The sequence below is a fragment of the Bombina bombina genome, chromosome 1 (genome assembly GCF_027579735.1).
Source record: "Bombina bombina isolate aBomBom1 chromosome 1, aBomBom1.pri, whole genome shotgun sequence".
In the NCBI taxonomy this organism is placed as follows: domain Eukaryota; kingdom Metazoa; phylum Chordata; class Amphibia; order Anura; family Bombinatoridae; genus Bombina; species Bombina bombina.
Window position 1 is genome coordinate 1,159,795,223 of NC_069499.1, and position 23,238 is coordinate 1,159,818,460.

Here is a 23,238-nt window from a genome sequence, read left to right on the forward strand (position 1 = left end):
GCCCTGCATAGTAACATGTTTTAGAGACATCATCTACCATCCAGTTCTACATCCAGAATAATCTACTGGCAAAAGGGAACATTCTAATGAAAAAATAAAACGCTCTTACTATGTAGGAGTATATATAATCTTTGTACAGGTACAAACCCCTTTGTCCAAACTGCTTGGGACTGGAAAAGGTTTGGATTTTGGAATATGTGCATATTTAAAATGGGACAGCTTCTACAAGTGCAAACAACATCTTATTTCCTTGAGGCAAAAAGCTTACACATGTAACCTAAATGTAGTTTTATATTTTGAATACTTTTGTATACACATTACCCTCAGAAAGCTAGTATAGTACTTAATCAAACATGAAATAGATGATGTTGTTTTAAATAATTATAAAGTAGCATTTTCATTTAAGAACGCAAAAACCAAACCAAAGACACAAGTAGAGAAGCCCGATTAACTGGAAAGGAAACATTGTCATTTTTAATAATTTTATTTTTTTTTAAAACAAAAATGAAAAAGTCTGGATCTCAGAATAATTCTAGATTTTGGACAGTGATTGGTAGCTACGTTCATATGCTGCTCCTATTTGGATCCCCAGCCATGACCTATACGAAAGATGCAATGTGTGTGCCAGGACAAGCAAATATCCTTTATTATGTTATTATAAATGGAAAAAGTATAATGAAGAGGTGAAGAGAAAATGCACACAATGAGTACCAAGACAATATACCACTGACCCTTTGATCCCTCCTTACCTGAGAAATTGGTGTTACAACCAGCTGATCTATACCAGTCTTGGAGTTATAAACTTTCTGTTTTACAAATCCAGGGTCCACCACATAATATATGCCATCAATTGTCAGGGAAGTCTCTGCAATGTTAGTAGCTATGACAACCTGTTAATAAAAGTAAAAATTGCAAAGTGAAGTAGAAGTCTTCTGCTAACAATTACTAACTCATTAATACTTTATTATTATTTTTAAATGCAATATCCAAGTGATTTTCACTCTCTTTTACAAATCCAACTCAAGCAATAATCTTTACCGTTTATTGCAGAAAAGTTAAATAAAATGGAGTTGAATTCAACAGTAAAGCAAATGATGCTTCTTCAGCTAAACCACAACACAAATGGGGACGATGGTCATGTTTAGGATGGTACAGTATACAAAACAGTTGACTAAGCCGTGTATGTGCTTAGGGACAGTGCTAAAAATCGTATGATCAGATACAAGCTGATGAAGGATTAAACAAAGAAATACGTGTAATTCTAATAAAACAATGAAATGCTCTCATACATTACAGCAGGTACTATATGCATTACTGACCCTAGAAACCCTGCAAAACAATAAATGCTGCACATAGCAGCACATGAGGTTGCAGGGTGGAACACAGAGTTGTAAGGTCAGTATTACAAAAATGGCATGCTCTAACAAACTGCTGTATGCATCTATTTCATTAGTATGCCCCAATATTACTTTATTTCTTAACAGACAACAGTCCAATAGCTATGGCTAAAAAGAAACAGAGAACATAAAACAAGAAACAATGGACTGAAACAGACAGCAGCTGAGTGTTGGCAATATGTAACAATGCTATAAAATAACATTATCTGAGGGCTATAAATGTCAGTGCAATTGCTTTAGGTTAGGTTATATTGCACTATAAAAATACTAAACTATGTTACAGTCTTTGTGTGCGTGCTCTTCTCATCAGCCCATGTGTGGAAAACATAATGAAGAATAATTTAAAGGGACAGTCTAGTCAAAATTAAACTTGCATGATTCAGATAGGGCAAGAAATATTAAACAACATTTCAATTTACTTTTATCATCAAAATTGCTTTGTTTTCTTGGTATGCTCTGTTGAAAGCTAAACCTAGATAGGCTCATATGCTAATTTCTAAGCAATGGAAGGACGTCTCTTATCTCAATGCATTTTAACAGTTTTTCACAGCTAGACAGCGCTAGTTCATTTGTGCCATATAGATAACACTGTGCTCACTCCTGTGGAGTTATTTATGAGTCAGCAATGATTGGATAAAATGCAAAAGAACTGAAATAAGGGGGGGCAGTCTGCAGAGCCTTAGATACAAGGTAATCACAGAGGTAAAAAGTATATTAATATTACCATGCTGGTAATGCAAAACCAGGGAATGGGTAATAAAGGGATTATCTATCCTTTTAAACAACACTGTCCCTTTAAGGATGCTTCACCACAAGGAAACAAGGACAGAGATGAAGCTGTAATGGTTGAGGCAATTCAAAGTATGTGCATTTACCTCTGTGACCTTGGATAACCAAAGATAAATACACATATCGCTGATCTCATAATATAATATATGAACATTAAGAGTCTCCCTCACTAGTTTGGTTTAGCACACCTTACACAAAGTTTAAATACATTGTTTGGAGTGAAAACAACAAGACCAAACAGTTATACAATACAGGCGGCAAAGAGCACCACAGCAAAGCTGTTAAATATCACTTCCCTTCCTTCCCACCCCAGTCATTCAACTGAATTAAAAGGAAAGAAAGGAAGCAACAAGGTGCAGAGGTGCCTGAGGTTGACAACATAACAAAAAAACTGTCTAAAAAAAACAGGGCAGGCCGTTGACTCACCGTGTCAAAAAAGAAATCAATTTATCAGGTAAGCATAAATTTTGTTGTCTTTCTAATGACACGGTGAGTCCACGGATCATCCAATTACTATTGGGAATCAATAACCAAGCTAGAGGACACAGATAAGGGAGGGACAAGACAGGGAACCTAAACAGAAGGTATCACTGCTTGAAGAACCTTTTTCCCAAAGGAAGCCTCAGCCGAGGCAAGTGTGTCAAATTTTTAGAATTTTGAAAAAGTGTGTAGAGAGGACCAAGTTGCAGCCTTGCAAATTTGTTCCACAGAAGCTTCATTTTTGAATGCCCAGGAGGAGGAAACAGCCCTCGTAGAATGAGCCGTAACTCTCTCAGGAGGCTGCTGTCCAGCAATTTCATAGGCCAAACAAATGATACTCTTCAGCCACAAGGAAAGAGAAGTAGCCGTAGCTTTCTGCCCCTTACATTTCCCAAAGAAAACCACAAATAGAGCAGATGACTGGCGAAAATCCTTAGTCGCCTGTAAATAGAATTTCAAAGCACGTACCACGTCTAGGTTGTGCAACAGACGTTCCTTATGAGAAGAAGGGTTAGGACATAAAGAAGGAACAATAATCTCCTGATTAATGTTCCGATCTGAAACCACTTTAGGGAGAAGAACCCTAACTTAGTTCGCAAAACTACCTTATTCAAATGAAAAAAAAAGGTAAGGAGACTCATACTGTAATGTCGAGAGCTCTGAAACTCTACGAGCAGATGAAATAGCAACAAGAAACAAAACTTTCCAAGACAACAATTTAATATCTAAGGAATGCATAGGCTCAAACGGAGCCTGTTGAAGAACTTTAAGAACAAGGTTAAGACTCCAGGGAGGAGTAACCGGCTTAAACACAGGCCTGATCCTGACCAAGGCCTGACAGAACTATTGAACGCCTGGTACATCCGCCAGACGTTTATGTAACAAAATAGAGAAGGCAGATATTTGACCTTTTAAGGAGCTTGCCGATAAGCCCTTCTCCAAACCCTCTTGGAGAAAGGACAAAATTCTAGGAATCGAACTCTACTCCAAGAGTAGCCTTTGGATTCACACTAATGCAGATATTTACGCCATATCTTATGGTAAATCTTTCTAGTCACAGGCTTATGAGCCTGAATCATGGTCTCAATGACCGACTCAGAAAAACCACGCTTGGATAAAATTAAGCCTTTGAACCTCCAAGCAGTCAGCTTCAGAGAAACTAGATTTGGATGAAGGAAGGGCCCTTGAAGTAGAAGGTCCTTCCTCAATGGAAGTCTCCACAGTGGAAGAGATGACATCTCCACTAGGTCTGCATACCAGATCCTGCGAGGCCACTCCAATGCGATGAGGATCACCGACGCCCTCTCCTGTTTGATTTGAGCAATGAGCCGAGGAAGGAGAGCGAATGGGGGAAATAGGTATGCGAGACTGAAATTCCAAGGTACAGCAGAGCATCTATCAGTACAGCCTGAGGATCCCGTGACCTCGACCCGTACCTCGGGAGCTTGGCATTCTGACGAGATGCCATGAGATCCAGTTCCGGATGTCCTCTTCTGAGAATCAAGCTGTAAAACACTTCCGGATGGAGTTCCCACTCTCCCGAGTGAAAGGTCTGTCTGCTCAGAAAAACCGCTTCCCAATTGTCCACTCCTGGAATGTGGATTACAGACAGACAGCAGTTGTGGGTCTCCGCCCACTGAATAATCTTGGCTACCTCTCATGGCCAAGGAACTCCGAGTTCCCCCGTGATGGTTGAAGTAAGCCACTGAAGTTATGTTGTCCAACGGGAACCTGATAAACAAGGGCCGAAGCTGAGGCCAGGCCAGGAGAGCATTGAAGATTGCTCTAAGCTCCAGAATGTTTATGGGTAGACCCGACTCCTCCCGAGTCCATATCCCTTGAGCCTTTAGAGAGCCCCAGACTGTGGAAGCAAGTTCCCTGGGAGAATGATCCTGAGACAACCACCAAAGAAGAGAATCCCTTGTTTCCTGATCCAGATGTAGTTACGGAGACAGATCCGCATAATCTTCATTCCATTGCCTGAGCATGAATAACTGCAGAGGTCTGAGGTGGAAATGGGCAAATGGGATGATGACCATGGCCGCTACCATCAGACCGATTACCTCCATACATTGAGCCACTGATGGCCGAGGAGAGGACTGAAGCACTAGACAAGAATCAGAAAAATCTTCATTGATAGGGAATCTATTATGGTTCCCAAGAAAACTACCCTTGTAGTTGGAATTAAGGAACTCTTTCCCAAAGTCACCTTCCATCCGTGAGATTGTAAGAAGGTTTACAGCATCTCCGTGTGGGAGCCTGCTTGTTGAAAGGATGGCGCATGAACCAGAATGTCATCCAGATAAGGCGCCACTGCAATGCCCTGCAACCGGAGCACCACCAACAGGGATCCCAGAACCTATAATAAAATTATGGAAGCTGTGGCAAGGCCGAATGGAAGAGCCACAAACTGGAAGTGTTTGTCTAGGAATGTGACCTGTGATGATCCCTGTGGATGGGAACATGTAGGTACCTGTCCTTTATATCTACCGTTGTCATAAATTGACCTTCTTGAACCAAGGGAAGAATGGAACGAATAGTTTCCATCTTGAAGGACGGTACTCTGAGGAACTTGTTTAGACTTTTGAGAACTAAAATTGGTCTGAAAGTTTCCTCTATTTTGGGAACCACGAACAGATTTGAGTAAAATCCCAGACCTTGTTCTTGTCTTGGAACAGGAACTATCACTCCCAGGTCGGAAAGGTCCCGAACACAGTGTAAGAACGCGTCTCTTTTTATCTGGTCTACAGATAATCTTGAAAGCAGAAACCTGCCCCTGGGAGGAAAGGTCTTGAACCCTAGTTTGTATCCCTGAGACACGATGTCCATCGCCCAGGGATCCTGAACATCCCGAACCCAAGCCTGAGCGAAGAAGGAAAGTCTGCCCCACCACAAGATCCGGTCCCGGATTGGGGGCAGGCCCTTCATGCTTGGACTGTTCCTGTTTGTTAGAAGGAGAGGAAGGCTTACCCTTGAAGTTTCGAAAGGAACGAAAATTACTCGGACGTTTTTTCTTTCTGTTTATTCCTCTTATCCTGAGGGAGGAAATTACCCTTTCCTCCCGTAATGTCAGAAATAATCTCTGCCAATCCCGGAACAAACAAGGTCTTACCCTTGAAAGGGATCGCCAAAAGCTTAGACTTAGACCACACATCCGCAGACCAGGATTTCAACCATAAGGCTCTGCAGGCTAGTACGGAAAAAACAGACATTTTTGCTCCCAGTTTGATAACTTGTAGGGAAGCATCCGCAATAAAAGAATTGGCCAACTTAAGGGCCTTGATCCTATCCTGGATCTCTTCAAGAGGAGTGTCTGTCTGAATAGAATCAGACAATGCATCAAACCAGTATGCCGCTGCACTAGTAACGGTAGCAATACACACAGCAGGTTGCCATAGTGGTTCTCTTAGCTAAGGTGGAAATTGCCCCTTCCACCTTGGGGACCGTCTGCCAAGACTCTTTGATAGAGTCAGCTATAGGAAACATCTTCTTAAAAATAGGGGATGGAGAAAAAGGGATACCCGGTCACTCCCATTCCCTAGCAATAATCTCTGTAGCCCGATCTGGTATGGGAAAAACTTCCACCATGGAAGGTACATCAAAATACTTGTTAAGTTTACTAGACTTGTTAGGATTGACTACGACAAAGTGTCGGAGTCGTCCAAGGTAGCCAAAACCTCCTTAAGTAGTAAACGGAGGTGTTCCAGCTTAAACCTGAAGGATACAACTTCAGCATCAGAAGAAGGAACTACACTGCCTGAGTCTGAGATTTCTCCCTCAGATGCTACCAAAGTATCCTCCTCCTCCGATTTTTTGGAGGGAACATTCGGAATAGCCACGACCGTGTCAGAAACCTTACGTACTGATTCTTTACATTTCCTCTTGCTCTTTCCCTGCAGCATGGGAAAAGCAGACAACGCATCAGATACCGCAAAAGACATTAGGGATGCGATGTCTTGCAAAGTCATGCCAGGCGGAGCTTGAGAGGAAGGGCAGGGCACTGTATGTGTGGACGATAGTATTTGGGACACCTGAGGAGAAAGCTGCGGCATATCTTGAACATTGTCAGAAGACTCCCGAACAGCATCCTTACTAGACAATGTTGGCTCAGAATCAAAAAGTCTATCCCTATAATTTAAAAGCAAGAAATATAGATAGGAGCTCCATCTTAAAACAAGCCCCTAAAAATAGAACATCTGAGCAATTAAATACAACACCTAGTGCATCCTTTATCACTCAATACAATTCTAGCCATCACATCATAAGAGACACCTTAAAGAAACACTGGCCGATTATACTAAAAGACCCTTACCTTAAAGGAAATCTTGAATCTAGCCCTAGAATGATTTTCAGACGTGCTCCTACTTTAAAACAAAATTAGCACCTAGTAAAATAGTCGTCTCCAAAAGAAATACACACCATACTCTACCTTTAAAGATGACAGGTTATACTAAGAAACCAGGAGCGTTCAAATGTAACAAAAAGAGGTGCTTAATGTGCAAATCTATCAACCATGGCAGCAATAGTATAACTAGTCACACCACAGGGGAAACTTTTGAGATCAAAACCCACATAAATTGCGGCACAGAGTATGTGATATACGTCCTTACATGTGAATGTGGATTACAATACTTAGGACAATACTTAGGACATACCTGTAGACAGATAAGAACTAGGTAGAGTGAACACAATAGGAACTTGAAGAATGGCTCCTTAAAACGTAGTGTTCCAGACACAGTGTACATCAACATAGGAAACGCAATACATTTGTTATTACACCCATTGAGAGCATATCATGCTCATATAGAGGAAACAGATAGTCGTCTTCTTATAAATTCCAGTCCTTATTTCCCCTGGGACTCAATAAAGTTATAGATCTAGCAGCCTTTTGAGATCATATATATTTACCTATTCAAATTCCACCTTAATTATAAGTTCTTAATCAGTTTAGCACTTATTTCTCATATCTGAGGACACTGACACTTATACACAGAGTATATACACTAATCCTAATTCTTATTTTCTCTACTGATGATAGTATATAGATTTCACTATTTAATCTATTATCACACTATTTCATTTACTATCACACTAGTTTTATCTAGTCACATCTCCACTAGCTATATTAGAGATACTAGTGGCCCTCACCCACACTCTTATATACAATGGCACACAATATATACTACTGAGGTGGCCACAATATATACTACTGAGGTGGCCACAATATATACCCACACTCTTATATACAATCGCACACAATATATACTACTGAGGTCGCCATGTACCCTGCCGCCTTGTGTATGACACAGCACTTGATATTTCTGTAGGCACACCCTTATAGGACTCACTTATTTACTTATTTACCATAGCGACACACATACACACTGATCACTATATAGTATAGGCATTGCTTTGCATTTGCCATCGGCCTTATCAGTATTATTACTTATTAACCCTACTAGTATCATATTGTTACTATACAATAGGGTGAATATTATTATTTTTTGTTCACTGAGCACATAACTTTCGTCATATATTAATATGAATAACAAGTTTAGTTATGATGCACATAGTTATTTTTGTCATCCTTAATCAAACCGCCACACAATTGATTAACTAGAGGGAATTTGTAGTAACAAATCAGCATCTGCATTATATTCGCATAATGTATGATGCCCTGTTCCTGATTGGTCCACAATGGAGCCCAAATGTGCTGATTTGCTACACAGAGGGTGTGTATCTAGCAATAAGCTAGGACTGGCCGAATATCGACCAAGTTGATCGCATCCACTGTACTGCATAGTTTTTTTGTCCTTTATTCATAATATGCAGCTCACTGTTGTATTTACTCATTAACTTAGAGGCATATTAACAAAATAAACAAACTTGTGAGTGGCGAATCTTGCAAATAACAATTTAACCAAACCCTAACCTCTTGATTGGTTGAACAGTAGGTGTGTTCAAGCCCACACCTGTGGATTGGCAGAATATCGGACAAACACAGAGTGCACGCATTGTTTTGCACACTATCTAGTCTCCCATTCAAAATATACAAAAAATTGCCTAAAAAATCGGCTTGTTTATTAGAGGAATGACGATTGCAAATTCTATGAGAATACCTATAACCAACTACTGATTAAACTCTGCATTTATATTTGATGGAGGTGTGTATTATCGTTAATAACTACAATGAACAGTCTATCAGATGTATTATATATGAACTATTTCAGGATCAATTGTACATTCTAGACTATTTGCATCAGCAGACCATTTGTATTATACATGAACTGTGTTTAGAAATTGTGGAAATTTACAAATAATTTTTGGTTATATGCACTGTGCAATTACCGGAAACTACATTTGTTTATGTTGAAATGAGAACTAATTTTCTAAAGTTTATCATGTCTAACAATTATATACATTGTGAATACTAATAAGTACTGTCATTTATTATATTTTTTTATATGTATATATTCTTAAAATGTTGGTATTATTGGATTGATATACACTAATTAATAATGTATTTAGAAACGCCCACTAGGGGTGTGTCCTGGCTCACTATTGGATCAAGCTTTGTTTAAATGGATTGTCAGAAGGTTCATTATGCCTTATGAAACAGCCCATGCTGGGTTGAGAAACGCGTTGCATTATTTTAATATTGCTTGCTATTGTTTTAATATTCAAATATTTGTTTTAATAAACTGAACTTGTTTTATGCAAGCTTTGGTTCATTACCTTCTATAGCAGCTTTATACACTGCTTCTGACTATCCATCAGCAATCACTGTGACAGGATTCCCCTGCACTATCCACTCTGCACCTGGAGAGGTTTAGCTTGTACACCTGAAGATACCAGCCAGCTCCTACTAGTACATAAGTGTACTTGGGCCGATTGTGAGTACCCATTTGGCTCTTATTTATGCTTTTATATATAGATATATTGATGTACACATGAGGCACCCCTCCTGTTGCTTATTTTCTATACAGCTCTGGATTTATCTATGAGGAGGAGAGCAGCCCCATCAACTCCATCATTGTGAGATCACCTTGTTACACTGCAAAGGGTTAGCTGGCACACCTTAGTTTCCAGCCTGCACCTACTAGTACATAAGTGTACTAAAGCCGAATGTGAGTACCCACTTGGCTTATTTTCATTATTCTACTACATAGCATACGGATATGCACATGAGGCGCCCCTCTTGTTTTCTCTACCTTTATCCCTATAATTGAATGTTCTCTCAATATATCTCTCAACATTAGCATCCAAACATAAAGTACATGTAAGATCTTGCACAGTCTCCTGGTCCATCTTTACCCAGAATTAAAAATAAAATTACTAAATATTTAATCACAAGATCACACACAAAAAAATGTTACTGTCTCTTTAAATATAAAAAAGGAAACTGTTTTATTTTTACAGCAAACACTTTATTCTACTGTGTAACAAAAGATGCTTTGAAATTAATAAGCCCTGACAGCCTCTACACCTCAGCTTTAGCTCTTGCTGAGGTGCCTACCTGCTCTGCTGGAAAAACTGAGCCAATAGATCACAGATGGGTTCCGGACTCAAACCGGAGCGATATACACAAGGTCTGTCACTTGTAAGCCCTGAGACTGTAACCGCAGAAAAATTGCAAAAAAAAGAGAAGTTAGATCACACTGCGCTGGGAGAATGGATACACTTATAAGCCAATGGGTTAAATGGAGATTCCTCTAACTCCAAAACAAATAACTGACACAAACACAGTGGTGTTCAAAAAACAACACTATTCAACCCTTGGCGCTGCTAAAACAGCCAAAATAAGTGAAAACCAAAAAATAAGTCATTTTAGTGAATATAGCCAATTTATAATCCCAAGACCAAAAAGGATACGTAATTCTATAGTAAAAAAGACTTACCGGGAGAAATGAGTCATAAAATGGATACAAATTTATTAAACATCACAGACAATGCATAAAATAATCTAACACATCTTATCCCCTAATGCACTGATCAGGCATAAAAATAAGTGTAGCAACAATTAAAATAAGTGTCCCTATACAATAAAATCTAAACAAAACAATGAAAAAAATAAAATGAGAAATGCATTTAAAAACTAATGGATCGCTGGGATGAGAGGTCAAAATGGTGATCCCAGGGAGGCAATCAGATTTGGAAACCACGTCAGCTGGAGGTAAGAACCGCCTGGAGCTGCAATGAGATCGAGACCCGGATCAAAAGACAAGAAAAGAGCCACAAAATTATGGTGTTCACTTTTACTTACACCATAATGGTATTCTGTACACTCCGGCTCTTTTTCTTTTCCCCTGGTGTTTCAGCAGATAGTTGCCGCGATATCCCCTCTTTCAAGCAGCACTTTTCAGTGAGTCAATCCGGACCGCTCAGAGAAAATCGTGCAATCTCGGCCAAAAAGGAAGTTTTCGTTAGGAACACCTGGTTCACAAGCGTAAGTGGGCGGAGCAACACGTTTCAGCCCGTTCTGGGCCTTTGTCAAGCTCCTGATGATCGGAGTATCCGGTCTTTTAAACCATCTAGGATACATTTGATTGGCTAGATTTTTACTTGGTTCCTTTAATATCAAATCTTTTTTGGTTCTCCTACGTCCTCCCCTTTTTCCTCTCTGTCTGGTGCCCTTCTTTTTCGTAGGTCCCTTTGCGGTAATGGACTTGCATATGTATCTTGGCCTTGTCCTTTTAAACTTTGCTTTTTCTTTTAGAGATAATTCCTCTGTCTCCCAGGAGAGTGCTGCAGTAGCCCTTACCCCTGGCATTCTGGGTAAGGGCTACTGCAGGGGTAAGGGCTACTGCAGCACTCTCCTGGGAGACAGAGGAATTATCTCTAAAAGAAAAAGCAAAGTTTAAAAGAACAAGGCCAAGATACATATGCAAGTCCATTACCGCAAAGGGACCTACAAAAAAGAAGGGCATCAGACAGAGAGGAAAAAGGGGAGGACGTAGGAGAACCAAAAAAGATTCGATATTAAAGGAACCAAGTAAAAATCTAGCCAATCAAAGGTATCCTAGATGGTTTAAAAGACCGGATACTCCGATCATCAGGAGCTTGACAAAGGCCCAGAACGGGCTGAAACGCGTTGCTCCGCCCACTTACGCTTGTGATCCAGGTGTTCCTAACGAAAACTTCCTTTTTGGCCGAGATTGCAAGATTTTCTCTGAGCGGTCCGGATTGACTCACTGAAAAGTGCTGCTTGAAAGAGGGGATATCGCGGCAACTATCTGCTGAAACACCAGGGGAAAAGAAAAAGAGCCGGAGTGTACAGAATACCATTATGGTGTAAGTAAAAGTGAACACCATAATTTTGTGGCTCTTTTCTTGTCTTTTGATCCGGGTCTCGATCTCATTGCAGCTCCAGACGGTTCTTACCTCCAGCTGACGTGGTTTCCAAATCTGATTGCCTCCCTGGGATCATCATTTTGACCTCTCATCCCAGCGATCCATTAGTTTTAAATGCATTTCTCATTTTATTTTTTTCATTGTTTTGTTTAGATTTTATTGTATAGGGACACTTATTTTAATTGTTGCTACACTTATTTTTATGCCTGATCAGTGCATTAGGGGATAAGATGTGTTAGATTATTTTATGCATTGTCTGTGATGTTTAATAAATTTGTATCCATTTTATGACTCATTTCTCCCGGCAAGTCTTTTTTACTATAGAATTACGTATCCTTTTTGGTCTTGGGATTATAAATTGGCTATATTCACTAAAGTGACTTATTTTTTGGTTTTCACTTATTTTGGCTGTTTTAGCAGCGCCAAGGGTTCAACCGCAGAGAAATTACACCCCTCCGTACACAGGAAGAGAAGAAAAGAGCGCGAAAAGGAATTTTACAGCGCGTCAGTTAGCCCCGCCCATCCTGAGCGTAACGCACTAAACTCCCGGTCGGGATGATTACATTAATTGTCCCCAGTGCCTGCACCGCTGCCTAAAATAAGCCCATTACTTCGCTATGGGCCCTATTAAGTGTAGCATTAAAATGAATAGTAAAGTGCCATCTTTTTCCTGTGTAGCCCCAGAAAAATAAAAATAGCACTTACCTCAATAAACTCTGCCTGGCAGCAAGGCAGCTCACTAGGTTTGAGAGGTCTTCTCCCTCACATGGACCCGTGGAAACAGAGATAAAGACTGAGTAATCTTACTCGGGCTTTCAGTATTAGGGCAGCATTAACTACATGGGAGGCACAGTGAGGATTGTACCCCACAAGTTCCCATTGCTTAAAAGCCACCACTGCTCTACTGAAGAGACTGATACGGACTACGGCTACACCCTAGTAGAACAAACAGCACAAGCTTGTACTGTTAAAAAATAATAAAATCTTGATTGAAGAATCTTTCCAGACACCTAACTTTACCACTTCCTTGGTCTAACGTAGGCAAAGAGAATGACTGGGGTGGGAAGGAAGGAAGGTGATATTTAACAGCTTTGCTGTGGTGCTCTTTGCAGCCTCCTGGGCAGGAGTGATTTTCCCAATAGTAATTAGATGATCTGTGGACTCAATGTGTCATTAGAAATTACCTGGATAAATCACCTATGCTTTTATATTAAAATGCACAATATAGCCATATTATGCATAGCCAGTCATCAACTTACAAGGTGTCCTAATGTCGACTGGTCCTAACACTACAATACCTTGCCTTTAGTGGCAGAATGATTCCTGCTTTTTCTCTTTATAATAGAATGAGACTACCTGGCTTTATACATGACTCAAGTACACACATCAAAAAATGTCAGCTGCAACTATTTTACATAAAAAACAGAATTTATGTTTACCTGATAAATTACTTTCTCCAACGGTGTGTCCGGTCCACGGCGTCATCCTTACTTGTGGGATATTCTCTTCCCCAACAGGAAATGGCAAAGAGCCCAGCAAAGCTGGTCACATGATCCCTCCTAGGCTCCGCCTTCCCCAGTCATTCGACCGACGTAAAGGAGGAATATTTGCATAGGAGAAATCATATGATACCGTGGTGACTGTAGCTAGAGAAAATAAATCATCAGACCTGATTAAAAAACCAGGGCGGGCCGTGGACCGGACACACCGTTGGAGAAAGTAATTTATCAGGTAAACATAAATTCTGTTTTCTCCAACATAGGTGTGTCCGGTCCACGGCGTCATCCTTACTTGTGGGAACCAATACCAAAGCTTTAGGACACGGATGATGGGAGGGAGCAAATCAGGTCACCTAGATGGAAGGCACCACGGCTTGCAAAACCTTTCTCCCAAAAATAGCCTCAGAAGAAGCAAAAGTATCAAATTTGTAAAATTTGGTAAAAGTGTGCAGTGAAGACCAAGTCGCTGCCTTACATATCTGATCAACAGAAGCCTCGTTCTTGAAGGCCCATGTGGAAGCCACAGCCCTAGTGGAATGAGCTGTGATTCTTTCAGGAGGCTGCCGTCCGGCAGTCTCATAAGCCAATCGGATGATGCTTTTAAGCCAAAAAGAGAGAGAGGTAGAAGTTGCTTTTTGACCTCTCCTTTTACCAGAATAAACAACAAACAAGGAAGATGTTTGTCTGAAATCCTTTGTAGCCTCTAAATAGAATTTTAGAGCACGAACTACATCCAAATTGTGCAACAAACGTTCCTTCTTTGAAACTGGATTCGGACACAAAGAAGGCACGACTATCTCCTGGTTAATATTTTTGTTAGAAACAACTTTCGGAAGAAAACCAGGTTTAGTACGCAAAACCACCTTATCTGCATGGAACACCAGATAAGGAGGAGAACACTGCAGAGCAGATAACTCTGAAACTCTTCTAGCAGAAGAAATTGCAACCAAAAACAAAACTTTCCAAGATAATTACTTGAGATCAACGGAATGCAGGGGTTCAAACGGAACCCCCTGAAGAACTGAAAGAACTAAATTGAGACTCCAAGGAGGAGTCAAAGGTTTGTAAACAGGCTTGATTCTAACCAGAAAGATATGAGAAGAAGAAATGGATATACCTGAGCACTCGAAATAGGCTAATAATAATTCGTAATGCGAGTGGATGTGTAGAACTGGGTTATATCTACATAAAACATAACTTTTATTAGATTAAATAAAAAATATATAAGGTGATAAACATTCACTCCGTGTGTTGTGTATTAAAAATAAAATTTAAAAAGATGAATGCTGCAGTGCCAAATAATGGCCATACAAATTGTGTCAAGTGGGTAACAGATAGTCTCAAGTACTGTTAAGTACTTAGCATTAGCAACAAATGTTAATCCAATACAAGGAAGGAAGATATAATTCCACGAATTATGATGCTAAGTGCAGGGCTCAAGTATGGTGAGCCTGAATTAACATCGCAAGTTCTATATATAATTACACATAAGGGTTAGACTGTAAGGAAGTCTATCTGAATCAATTATCAAGACAGAGTCCAACACTATTTGGTTGTACACATTATGCCGTTATGCCGTTATCTTGTATATGTTGCTAAGAACAACTATCCCCGCAAGACGTGTGTGTGTGGATGGTGTATCTGGCAGGGGTGTACCATAATATGCTCACGGATTGCACAGAAAACTAATCTAAAAAAGAGGATTGACCTCACACAATTATCTAGCTAGTGCAATACTGGAGCGGTACTACACCCTGTCAGAGTCCCAAACTAAATGTCTAAATAATTGACAATTGTATACTAGTGACCGCAATAGGGTTTTACACTTGTGCCCAAAAAGGCTAGAGAAGTGAAAAGAGTATATCAATATAAGTATATAATAACGCGTCAAAGCGTATCCAAATTATGCACACACACACACTATCAAACTGTCAGCATTCAAATCGAGCGCCTGATGCGCATTTCGCCACCTCCGTGGCTTTCTCAAAGGTGGCGAAATGCGCATCAGGCGCTCGATTTGAATGCTGACAGTTTGATAGTGTGTGTGTGTGCATAATTTGGATACGCTTTGACGCGTTATTATATACTTATATTGATATACTCTTTTCACTTCTCTAGCCTTTTTGGGCACAAGTGTAAAACCCTATTGCGGTCACTAGTATACAATTGTCAATTATTTAGACATTTAGTTTGGGACTCTGACAGGGTGTAGTACCGCTCCAGTATTGCACTAGCTAGATAATTGTGTGAGGTCAATCCTCTTTTTTAGATTAGTTTTCTGTGCAATCCGTGAGCATATTATGGTACACCCCTGCCAGATACACCATCCACACACACACGTCTTGCGGGGATAGTTGTTCTTAGCAACATATACAAGATAACGGCATAACGGCATAATGTGTACAACCAAATAGTGTTGGACTCTGTCTTGATAATTGATTCAGATAGACTTCCTTACAGTCTAACCCTTATGTGTAATTATATATAGAACTTGCGATGTTAATTCAGGCTCACCATACTTGAGCCCTGCACTTAGCATCATAATTCGTGGAATTATATCTTCCTTCCTTGTATTGGATTAACATTTGTTGCTAATGCTAAGTACTTAACAGTACTTGAGACTATCTGTTACCCACTTGACACAATTTGTATGGCCATTATTTGGCACTGCAGCATTCATCTTTTTAAATTTTATTTTTAATACACAACACACGGAGTGAATGTTTATCACCTTATATATTTTTTATTTAATCTAATAAAAGTTATGTTTTATGTAGATATAACCCAGTTCTACACATCCACTCGCATTACGAATTATTATTAGCCTATTTCGAGTGCTCAGGTATATCCATTTCTTCTTCTCATATCTTTATGTTAACACAGGATATTGAGCACCTCCCCATTTCCTTATTTACTCTGACGAGAGAAAGACAATTTTCCTCCCTATAGATAGGAGCTAATTTTGTTGGGGAACGTATAAGCACTACTAATATAAGAATATTCCTCTACTCTAAACTCTGAAATTGATTCTAACCAGAGCCTGATCAAAAGCTTGAACATCTGGCACAGCCGCCAGCTTTTTGTGAAGTAAAACAGATAAAGCAGAAATCTGTCCCTTCAAAGAACTTGCAGATAATCCTTTCTCCAAACCTTCTTGAAGAAAGGATAGAATCTTAGGAATTTTTATCTTGTTCCATGGGAATCCTTTAGATTCACACCAACAGATATATTTTTTCCATATTTTATGGTAGATTTTTCTAGTTACAGGCTTTCTAGCCTGAATAAGAGTATCAATGACAGAATCTGAGAACCCTCGCTTTGATAAAATCAAGCGTTCAATCTCCAAGCAGTCAGTTGGAGTGAGGCCAGATTCGGATGTTCGAACGGACCTTGAACAAGAAGGTCCTGTCTCAAAGGTAGCTTCCATGGTGGAGCCGATGACATATTCACCAGATCTGCATACCAAGTCCTGCGTGGCCACGCAGGAGCTATCAAGATCACCGATACCCTCTCCTGTTTGATCCTGGCTACCAGCCTGGGAATGAGAGGAAACGGTGGGAACACATAAGCTAGGTTGAAGCTCCAAGGTGCTACTAGTGCATCCACTAGAGTCGCCTTGGGATCCCTGGATCTGGACCCGTAGCAAGGAACCTTGAAGTTCTGACGAGACGCCATCAGATCCATGTCTGGAATGCCCCACAATTGAATTATTTGGGCAAAGATTTCCGGATGGAGTTCCCACTCCCCCGGATGAAATGTCTGACGACTCAGAAAATCCGCTTCCCAATTTTCCACTCCTGGGATGTGGATTGCAGACAAGTGGCAGGAGTGAGTCTCCGCCCATTGAATTATTTTGGTCACTTCTTCCATCGCCAGGGAACTCCTTGTTCCCCCCTTATGGTTGATATACGCAACAGTCTTCATGTTGTCTGATTGAAACCGTATGAATTTGGCCTTTGCTAGCTGAGGCCAAGCCTTGAGAGCATTGAATATCGCTCTCAGTTCCAGAATATTTATCGGGAGAAGAGATTCTTCCCGAGACCAAAGACCCTGAGCTTTCAGGGGTTCCCAGACCGCGCCCCAGCCCACCAGACTGGCGTCGGTCGTGACAATGACCCACTCTGGTCTGCGGAAGCTCATCCCTTGTGACAGGTTGTCCAGGGTCAGCCACCAACGGAGTGAATCTCTGGTCCTCTGATCTACTTGTATCGTCGGAGACAAGTCTGTATAATCCCCATTCCACTGACTGAGCATGCACAGTTGTAATGGTCTTAGATGAATTCGCGCAAAAGGAACTATGTCCATTGCCGCGACCATCAAACCTATTACTTCCATGCACTGCGCTATGGAAGGAAGAAGAACAGAATGAAGTACTTGACAAGAGCTTAGAAGTTTTGATTTTCTGGTCTCTGTCAGAAAAATCCTCATTTCTAAGGAGTCTATTATTGTTCCCAAGAAGGGAACTCTTGTTGACGGAGATAGAGAACTTTTTTCTACGTTCACTTTCCACCCGTGAGATCTGAGAAAGGCCAGGACAATGTCCGTATGAGCCTTTGCTTGTGGTAGAGACGACGCTTGAATCAGTATGTCGTCCAAGTAAGGTACTACTGCAATGCCCCTTGGTCTTAGCAGTGCTAGAAGGGACCCTAGTACCTTTGTGAAAATTCTTGGAGCAGTGGCTAATCCGAATGGAAGTGCCACAAACTGGTAATGCTTGTCCAGAAAGGCGAACCTTAGGAACCGATGATGTTCCTTGTGGATAGGAATATGTAGATACGCATCCTTTAAATCCACCGTGGTCATGAATTGACCTTCCTGGATGGTAGGAAGAATTGTCCGAATGGTTTCCATTTTGAACGATGGAACCTTGAGAAATTTGTTTAGGATCTTGAGATCTAAGATTGGTCTGAATGTTCCCTCTTTTTTGGGAACTATGAACAGATTGGAGTAGAATCCCATCCCTTGTTCTCCTAATGGAACAGGATGAATCACTCCCATTTTTAACAGGTCTTCTACACAATGTAAGAATGCCTGTCTTTTTATGTGGTCTGAAGACAATTGAGACCTGTGGAACCTTCCCCTTGGGGGTAGCTCCTTGAATTCCAGAAGATAACCTTGGGAGACTATTTCTAGCGCCCAAGGATCCAGAACATCTCTTGCCCAAGCCTGAGCGAAGAGAGAAAGTCTGCCCCCCACCAGATCCGGTCCCGGATCGGGGGCCAACATCTCATGCTGTCTTGGTAGCAGTGGCAGGTTTCTTGGCCTGCTTACCTTTGTTCCAGCCTTGCATTGGCCTCCAGGCTGGCTTGGTTTGAGAAGTATTACCCTCTTGCTTAGAGGATGTAGAACTTGAGGCTGGTCCGTTTCTGCGAAAGGGACGAAAATTTGGTTTATTTTTAGCCTTAAAAGACCTATCCTGAGGAAGGGCGAGGCCCTTACCCCCAGTGATATCTGAAATAATCTCTTTCAAGTCAGGGCCAAACAGCGTTTTCCCCTTGAAAGGTATGTTAAGTAATTTGTTCTTGGAGGACGCATCCGCTGACCAAGACTTTAGCCAAAGCGCTCTGCGCGCCACAATAGCAAACCCTGAATTTTTCGCCGCTAATCTAGCTAATTGCAAAGTGGCGTCTAAGGTAAAAGAGTTAGCCAACTTAAGTGCTTGAACTCTGCCCATAACCTCCTCATAAGAGGATGCTTGATTGAGCGACTTTTCTAGTTCCTCGAACCAGAAACACGCTGCTGTAGTGACAGGAACAATGCATGAAATTGGTTGTAGAAGGTAACCTTGCTGAACAAACATCTTTTTAAGCAAACCCTCTAATTTTTTGTCCATAGGATCTTTAAAAGCACAACTATCTTCTATAGGGATAGTGGTGCGTTTGTTTAGAGTAGAAACCGCCCCCTCGACCTTGGGGACTGTCTGCCATAAGTCCTTCCTGGGGTCGACCATAGGAAATAATTTCTTAAATATAGGGGGAGGGACAAAAGGTATGCCGGGCCTTTCCCATTCTTTATTTACAATGTCCGCCACCCGCTTGGGTATAGGAAAAGCTTCGGGGGGCACCGGGACCTCTAGGAACCTGTCCATTTTACATAATTTCTCTGGAATGACCAAATTGTCACAATCATCCAGAGTAGATAACACCTCCTTAAGCAGAGCGCGGAGATGTTCCAATTTAAATTTAAATGTAATAACATCAGGTTCAGCTTGTTGAGAAATTTTTCCTGAATCTGAAATTTCTCCCTCAGACAAAACCTCCCTAGCCCCTTCAGACTGGTATAAGGGCATGTCAGAACCATTATCATCAGCGTCCTCATGCTCTTCAGTATCTAAAACAGAGCAGTCGCGCTTTCGCTGATAAGTGGGCATTTTGGCTAAAATGTTTTTAATAGAATTATCCATTACAGCCGTTAATTGTTGCATAGTAAGGAGGATTGGCGCACTAGATGTACTAGGGGCCTCCTGAGTGGGCAAGACTGGTGTAGACATAGAAGGGGATGATGCAGTACCATGCTTACTCCCCTCACTTAAGGAATCGTTTTGGGCAACATTATTATCAGTGGTATCATTGTCCCTACATTGTTTGTCACATTTATCACATATATTTAAATGGATAGGAACCTTGGCTTCCGAACATACAGAACATCGTCTATCTGATAGTTCAGACATGTTAATAGGCATAAACTTGGTAACAAAGCACAAAAAACGTTTTAAAATAAAACCGTTACTGTCTCTTTAAATTTTAAACTGAACACACTTTTTTACTGAATATACGCAAAAGTATGAAGGAAATGTTCAAAATTCACCAAAATTTCACCACAGTGTCATAAAGCCTTAAAAGTATTGCACACCAAATTTGAAAGCTTTAACTCTTAAAATAACGGAACCGGAGCCGTTTGTACATTTAATCCCTATACAGTCCCTGGTATCTGCTTTGCTGAGACCCAACCAAGCCCAGAGGGGAATACGATACCAAATGACGCCTTCAATAAGCTTTTTCAGTGGATCTGAGCACCTCACACATGCATCTGCATGCCTTGCTTCTCAAAAACAACTGCGCATTAGTGGCGCGAAAATGAGGCTCTGCCTATGACTAGAAAAGGCCCCCAGTGAAAAAGGTGTCCAATACAGTGCCTGTCCGTTTTTTTAACAATTTGCCAAGATTAAAATAACTCTCTTAAGTTATAAACCATTAAACATGCTTATATAGTAATCGTTTTGGCCCAGAAAAATGTCTACCAGTCTTTAAAGCCCTTTGTGAAGCCCTTGTATTCTTATATTGAAAATTAAGAAAATGGCTTACCGGATCCCATAGGGAAAATGACAGCTTCCAGCATTACCAAGTCTTGTTAGAAATGTGTCATACCTCAAGCAGCCAAAGTCTGCTCACTGTTTCCCCCCAACTGAAGTTAATTCCTCTCAACAGTCCTGTGTGGAAACAGCCATCGATTTTAGTAACGGTTGCTAAAATCATTTTCCTCTTACAAACAGAAATCTTCATCTCTTTTCTGTTTCAGAGTAAATAGTACATACCAGCACTATTTTAAAATAACAAACTCTTGATTGAAGAATAAAAACTACATTTAAACACCAAAAAACTCTGAGCCATCTCCGTGGAGATGTTGCCTGTGCAACGGCAAAGAGAATGACTGGGGAAGGCGGAGCCTAGGAGGGATCATGTGACCAGCTTTGCTGGGCTCTTTGCCATTTCCTGTTGGGGAAGAGAATATCCCACAAGTAAGGATGACGCCGTGGACCGGACACACCTATGTTGGAGAAAAGCTGTTACAAAACGATTCTGTAGATGACAGAATGAAATGTATCAGTAATCTACTGCATTACATAACTACTTGCACAAGCAGGGTCACAACCTAACCCCATAGGATCCTTTTCAGCTGCTTCCCAAAGATACCCCCAATTGTCAAACAGACAAGTTTCTAGCTGATAACTATCTCCAACAGCCAGCAACTTTGCAAATACACTTCCAATAGCCCTTAGCACTGTATGGTACCAAACCAATCCTAAATCTGTATTTGAAGAGGTTTTCCTTACCTTTCTGCTTCCTGGAGGAGCCGGATCAAAGATTCGTGTCTGCATCTCACTAGGCAATGCAGAATAAACAGGAAGGATGATCAACTCTGGCACATCAGGACCCAAGGACTTCATTCTCTCATACAATATTTCACAAGCGGTATCAATTTCTTCTTGACCAGTCAAGAACACCAGTATGTCACCTAAGAAAATTAAGACAAATAGGGTTCTTTGAGTGTTTCTGGTAAGAAAATAATTAAGTACAAGTTCTAAAGGACAATGGCTTTAATAAATCTAAAAACAGAATCAGACAGTTCTCAGGTTTACTCAATTAAAAGAGCATGCATATTTTTATGGATGCCTATATCAACAATTAAGCACTGCACTTGACTTACCGGATAATCATTTGTTTTATTAACAATTAAAACCATCATGCTGTTAACCATTAGAGATGTAAAGGGAAGGAAATGTTGTTGTTTCGGACAATATTTTCATTTCAGATATTCAGGGAAATTTGTTTCCCTGAATATTTGTGGCGTGCACTATTCAGTTTTCATTTACTTTAAAATGAAACGAAAATCGAACTTTTGTTAAACATATACATTCGTTTTCATTAAACAAATGTAAATGTTTCAAAGCTACAGGTGAAAAGTTCACCTGTAGTTACAATACTTACTTCCATAGCATGGTGAGCACGTTAAAGTATTAAGCCCTTACAAATAAAGGAAACAAATAAATACTGGTCAGTATTTATTAGTTTTCTTTATTTTCGTTGGTGCATTCATTAGGATTTTCATTTTGCTAAAGCAAAATGAAAATTTGATTTTCGTGGCAAAAGTGTATTCATCCGAATGCACATCTCTATTAACCATACTCAAGAGGCACTGCAAATTTTGCCATCTAGTCTCCTTTGCGGTGGGCAATATAACTGAGCTTCTGCACTGATCTAAGCAATCACAGTGTAGCATGTTGCAGGGTAAGGTATACAACATACTTATGTATGGTTATTTCGTGGGTGTTCTAGCTACCTTTTTAACAGAGCTAAACTGGGAGCTTCTAATTAAGTTTTTTTAACGGTTTTATACTGGATTTTTATATCAGTATCTGTGCATATTATTCTTTATAGTAATGTCTATTACATGCAGTTATATGAAAATTGGTGTATACTGTCCCTTTAATATAAGCAGGGATTTACAAAGTACTCAGGGGAAGTAGCTGCAGCATTTAGAATGACAGAATTGAATGAAGCGTGAATGCATAGCTCTAAATGGACAGTAAAATTAACTAAATCCCATGCCTCATTAAAAATAGATTGTTTTTTTGTAAACATGTATTTACTATCATTAACACATTTTCAGAACAATTATCTAAAAAAAAACTTGCAACATCTGGTGTTACCAGTGAAGTCAATTACTTACCTGGAGGTTCTGTTAAATGTATCTGCATGACTGTGATCAAACTGGCATCTAGGTAGTCTGTCTCAGGCTCCTTTGTGTAAAGGATCTCTACTGGATAGGTCCGTCCAGGAATGGTGAAAATTGGAGCTTCATAAAAATACTGTGAGAATTTAACTGCATCAAGTGTTGCAGATGTCACAATGAGCTTCATATCTGGGCGTTTCTGTACAGTCTAGATAAAAATTCAGAGTTAATATAAAATGAAAACACTCATTTAGGTTTAGCTATATTTA

At 40.3% G+C, this 23,238-nt stretch overlaps 1 protein-coding gene across 2 annotated transcripts in view; it reads right to left on the minus strand.

Moving 5' to 3' along the window:
- Positions 1 to 23,238, minus strand: part of DHX8 (DEAH-box helicase 8) — a 271,060-nt gene that overhangs the window by 48,027 nt on the left and 199,795 nt on the right. For both annotated transcript variants that reach the window (XM_053699596.1, XM_053699595.1), the window contains exons 16-18: positions 22,967 to 23,177; positions 21,570 to 21,751; positions 750 to 890 (exon numbers count right to left, since the gene is read on the minus strand). In XM_053699596.1, coding sequence (XP_053555571.1) covers positions 750 to 890; positions 21,570 to 21,751; positions 22,967 to 23,177 — 534 coding nt within the window. The remainder of the gene's footprint in view (positions 1 to 749; positions 891 to 21,569; positions 21,752 to 22,966; positions 23,178 to 23,238) is intronic.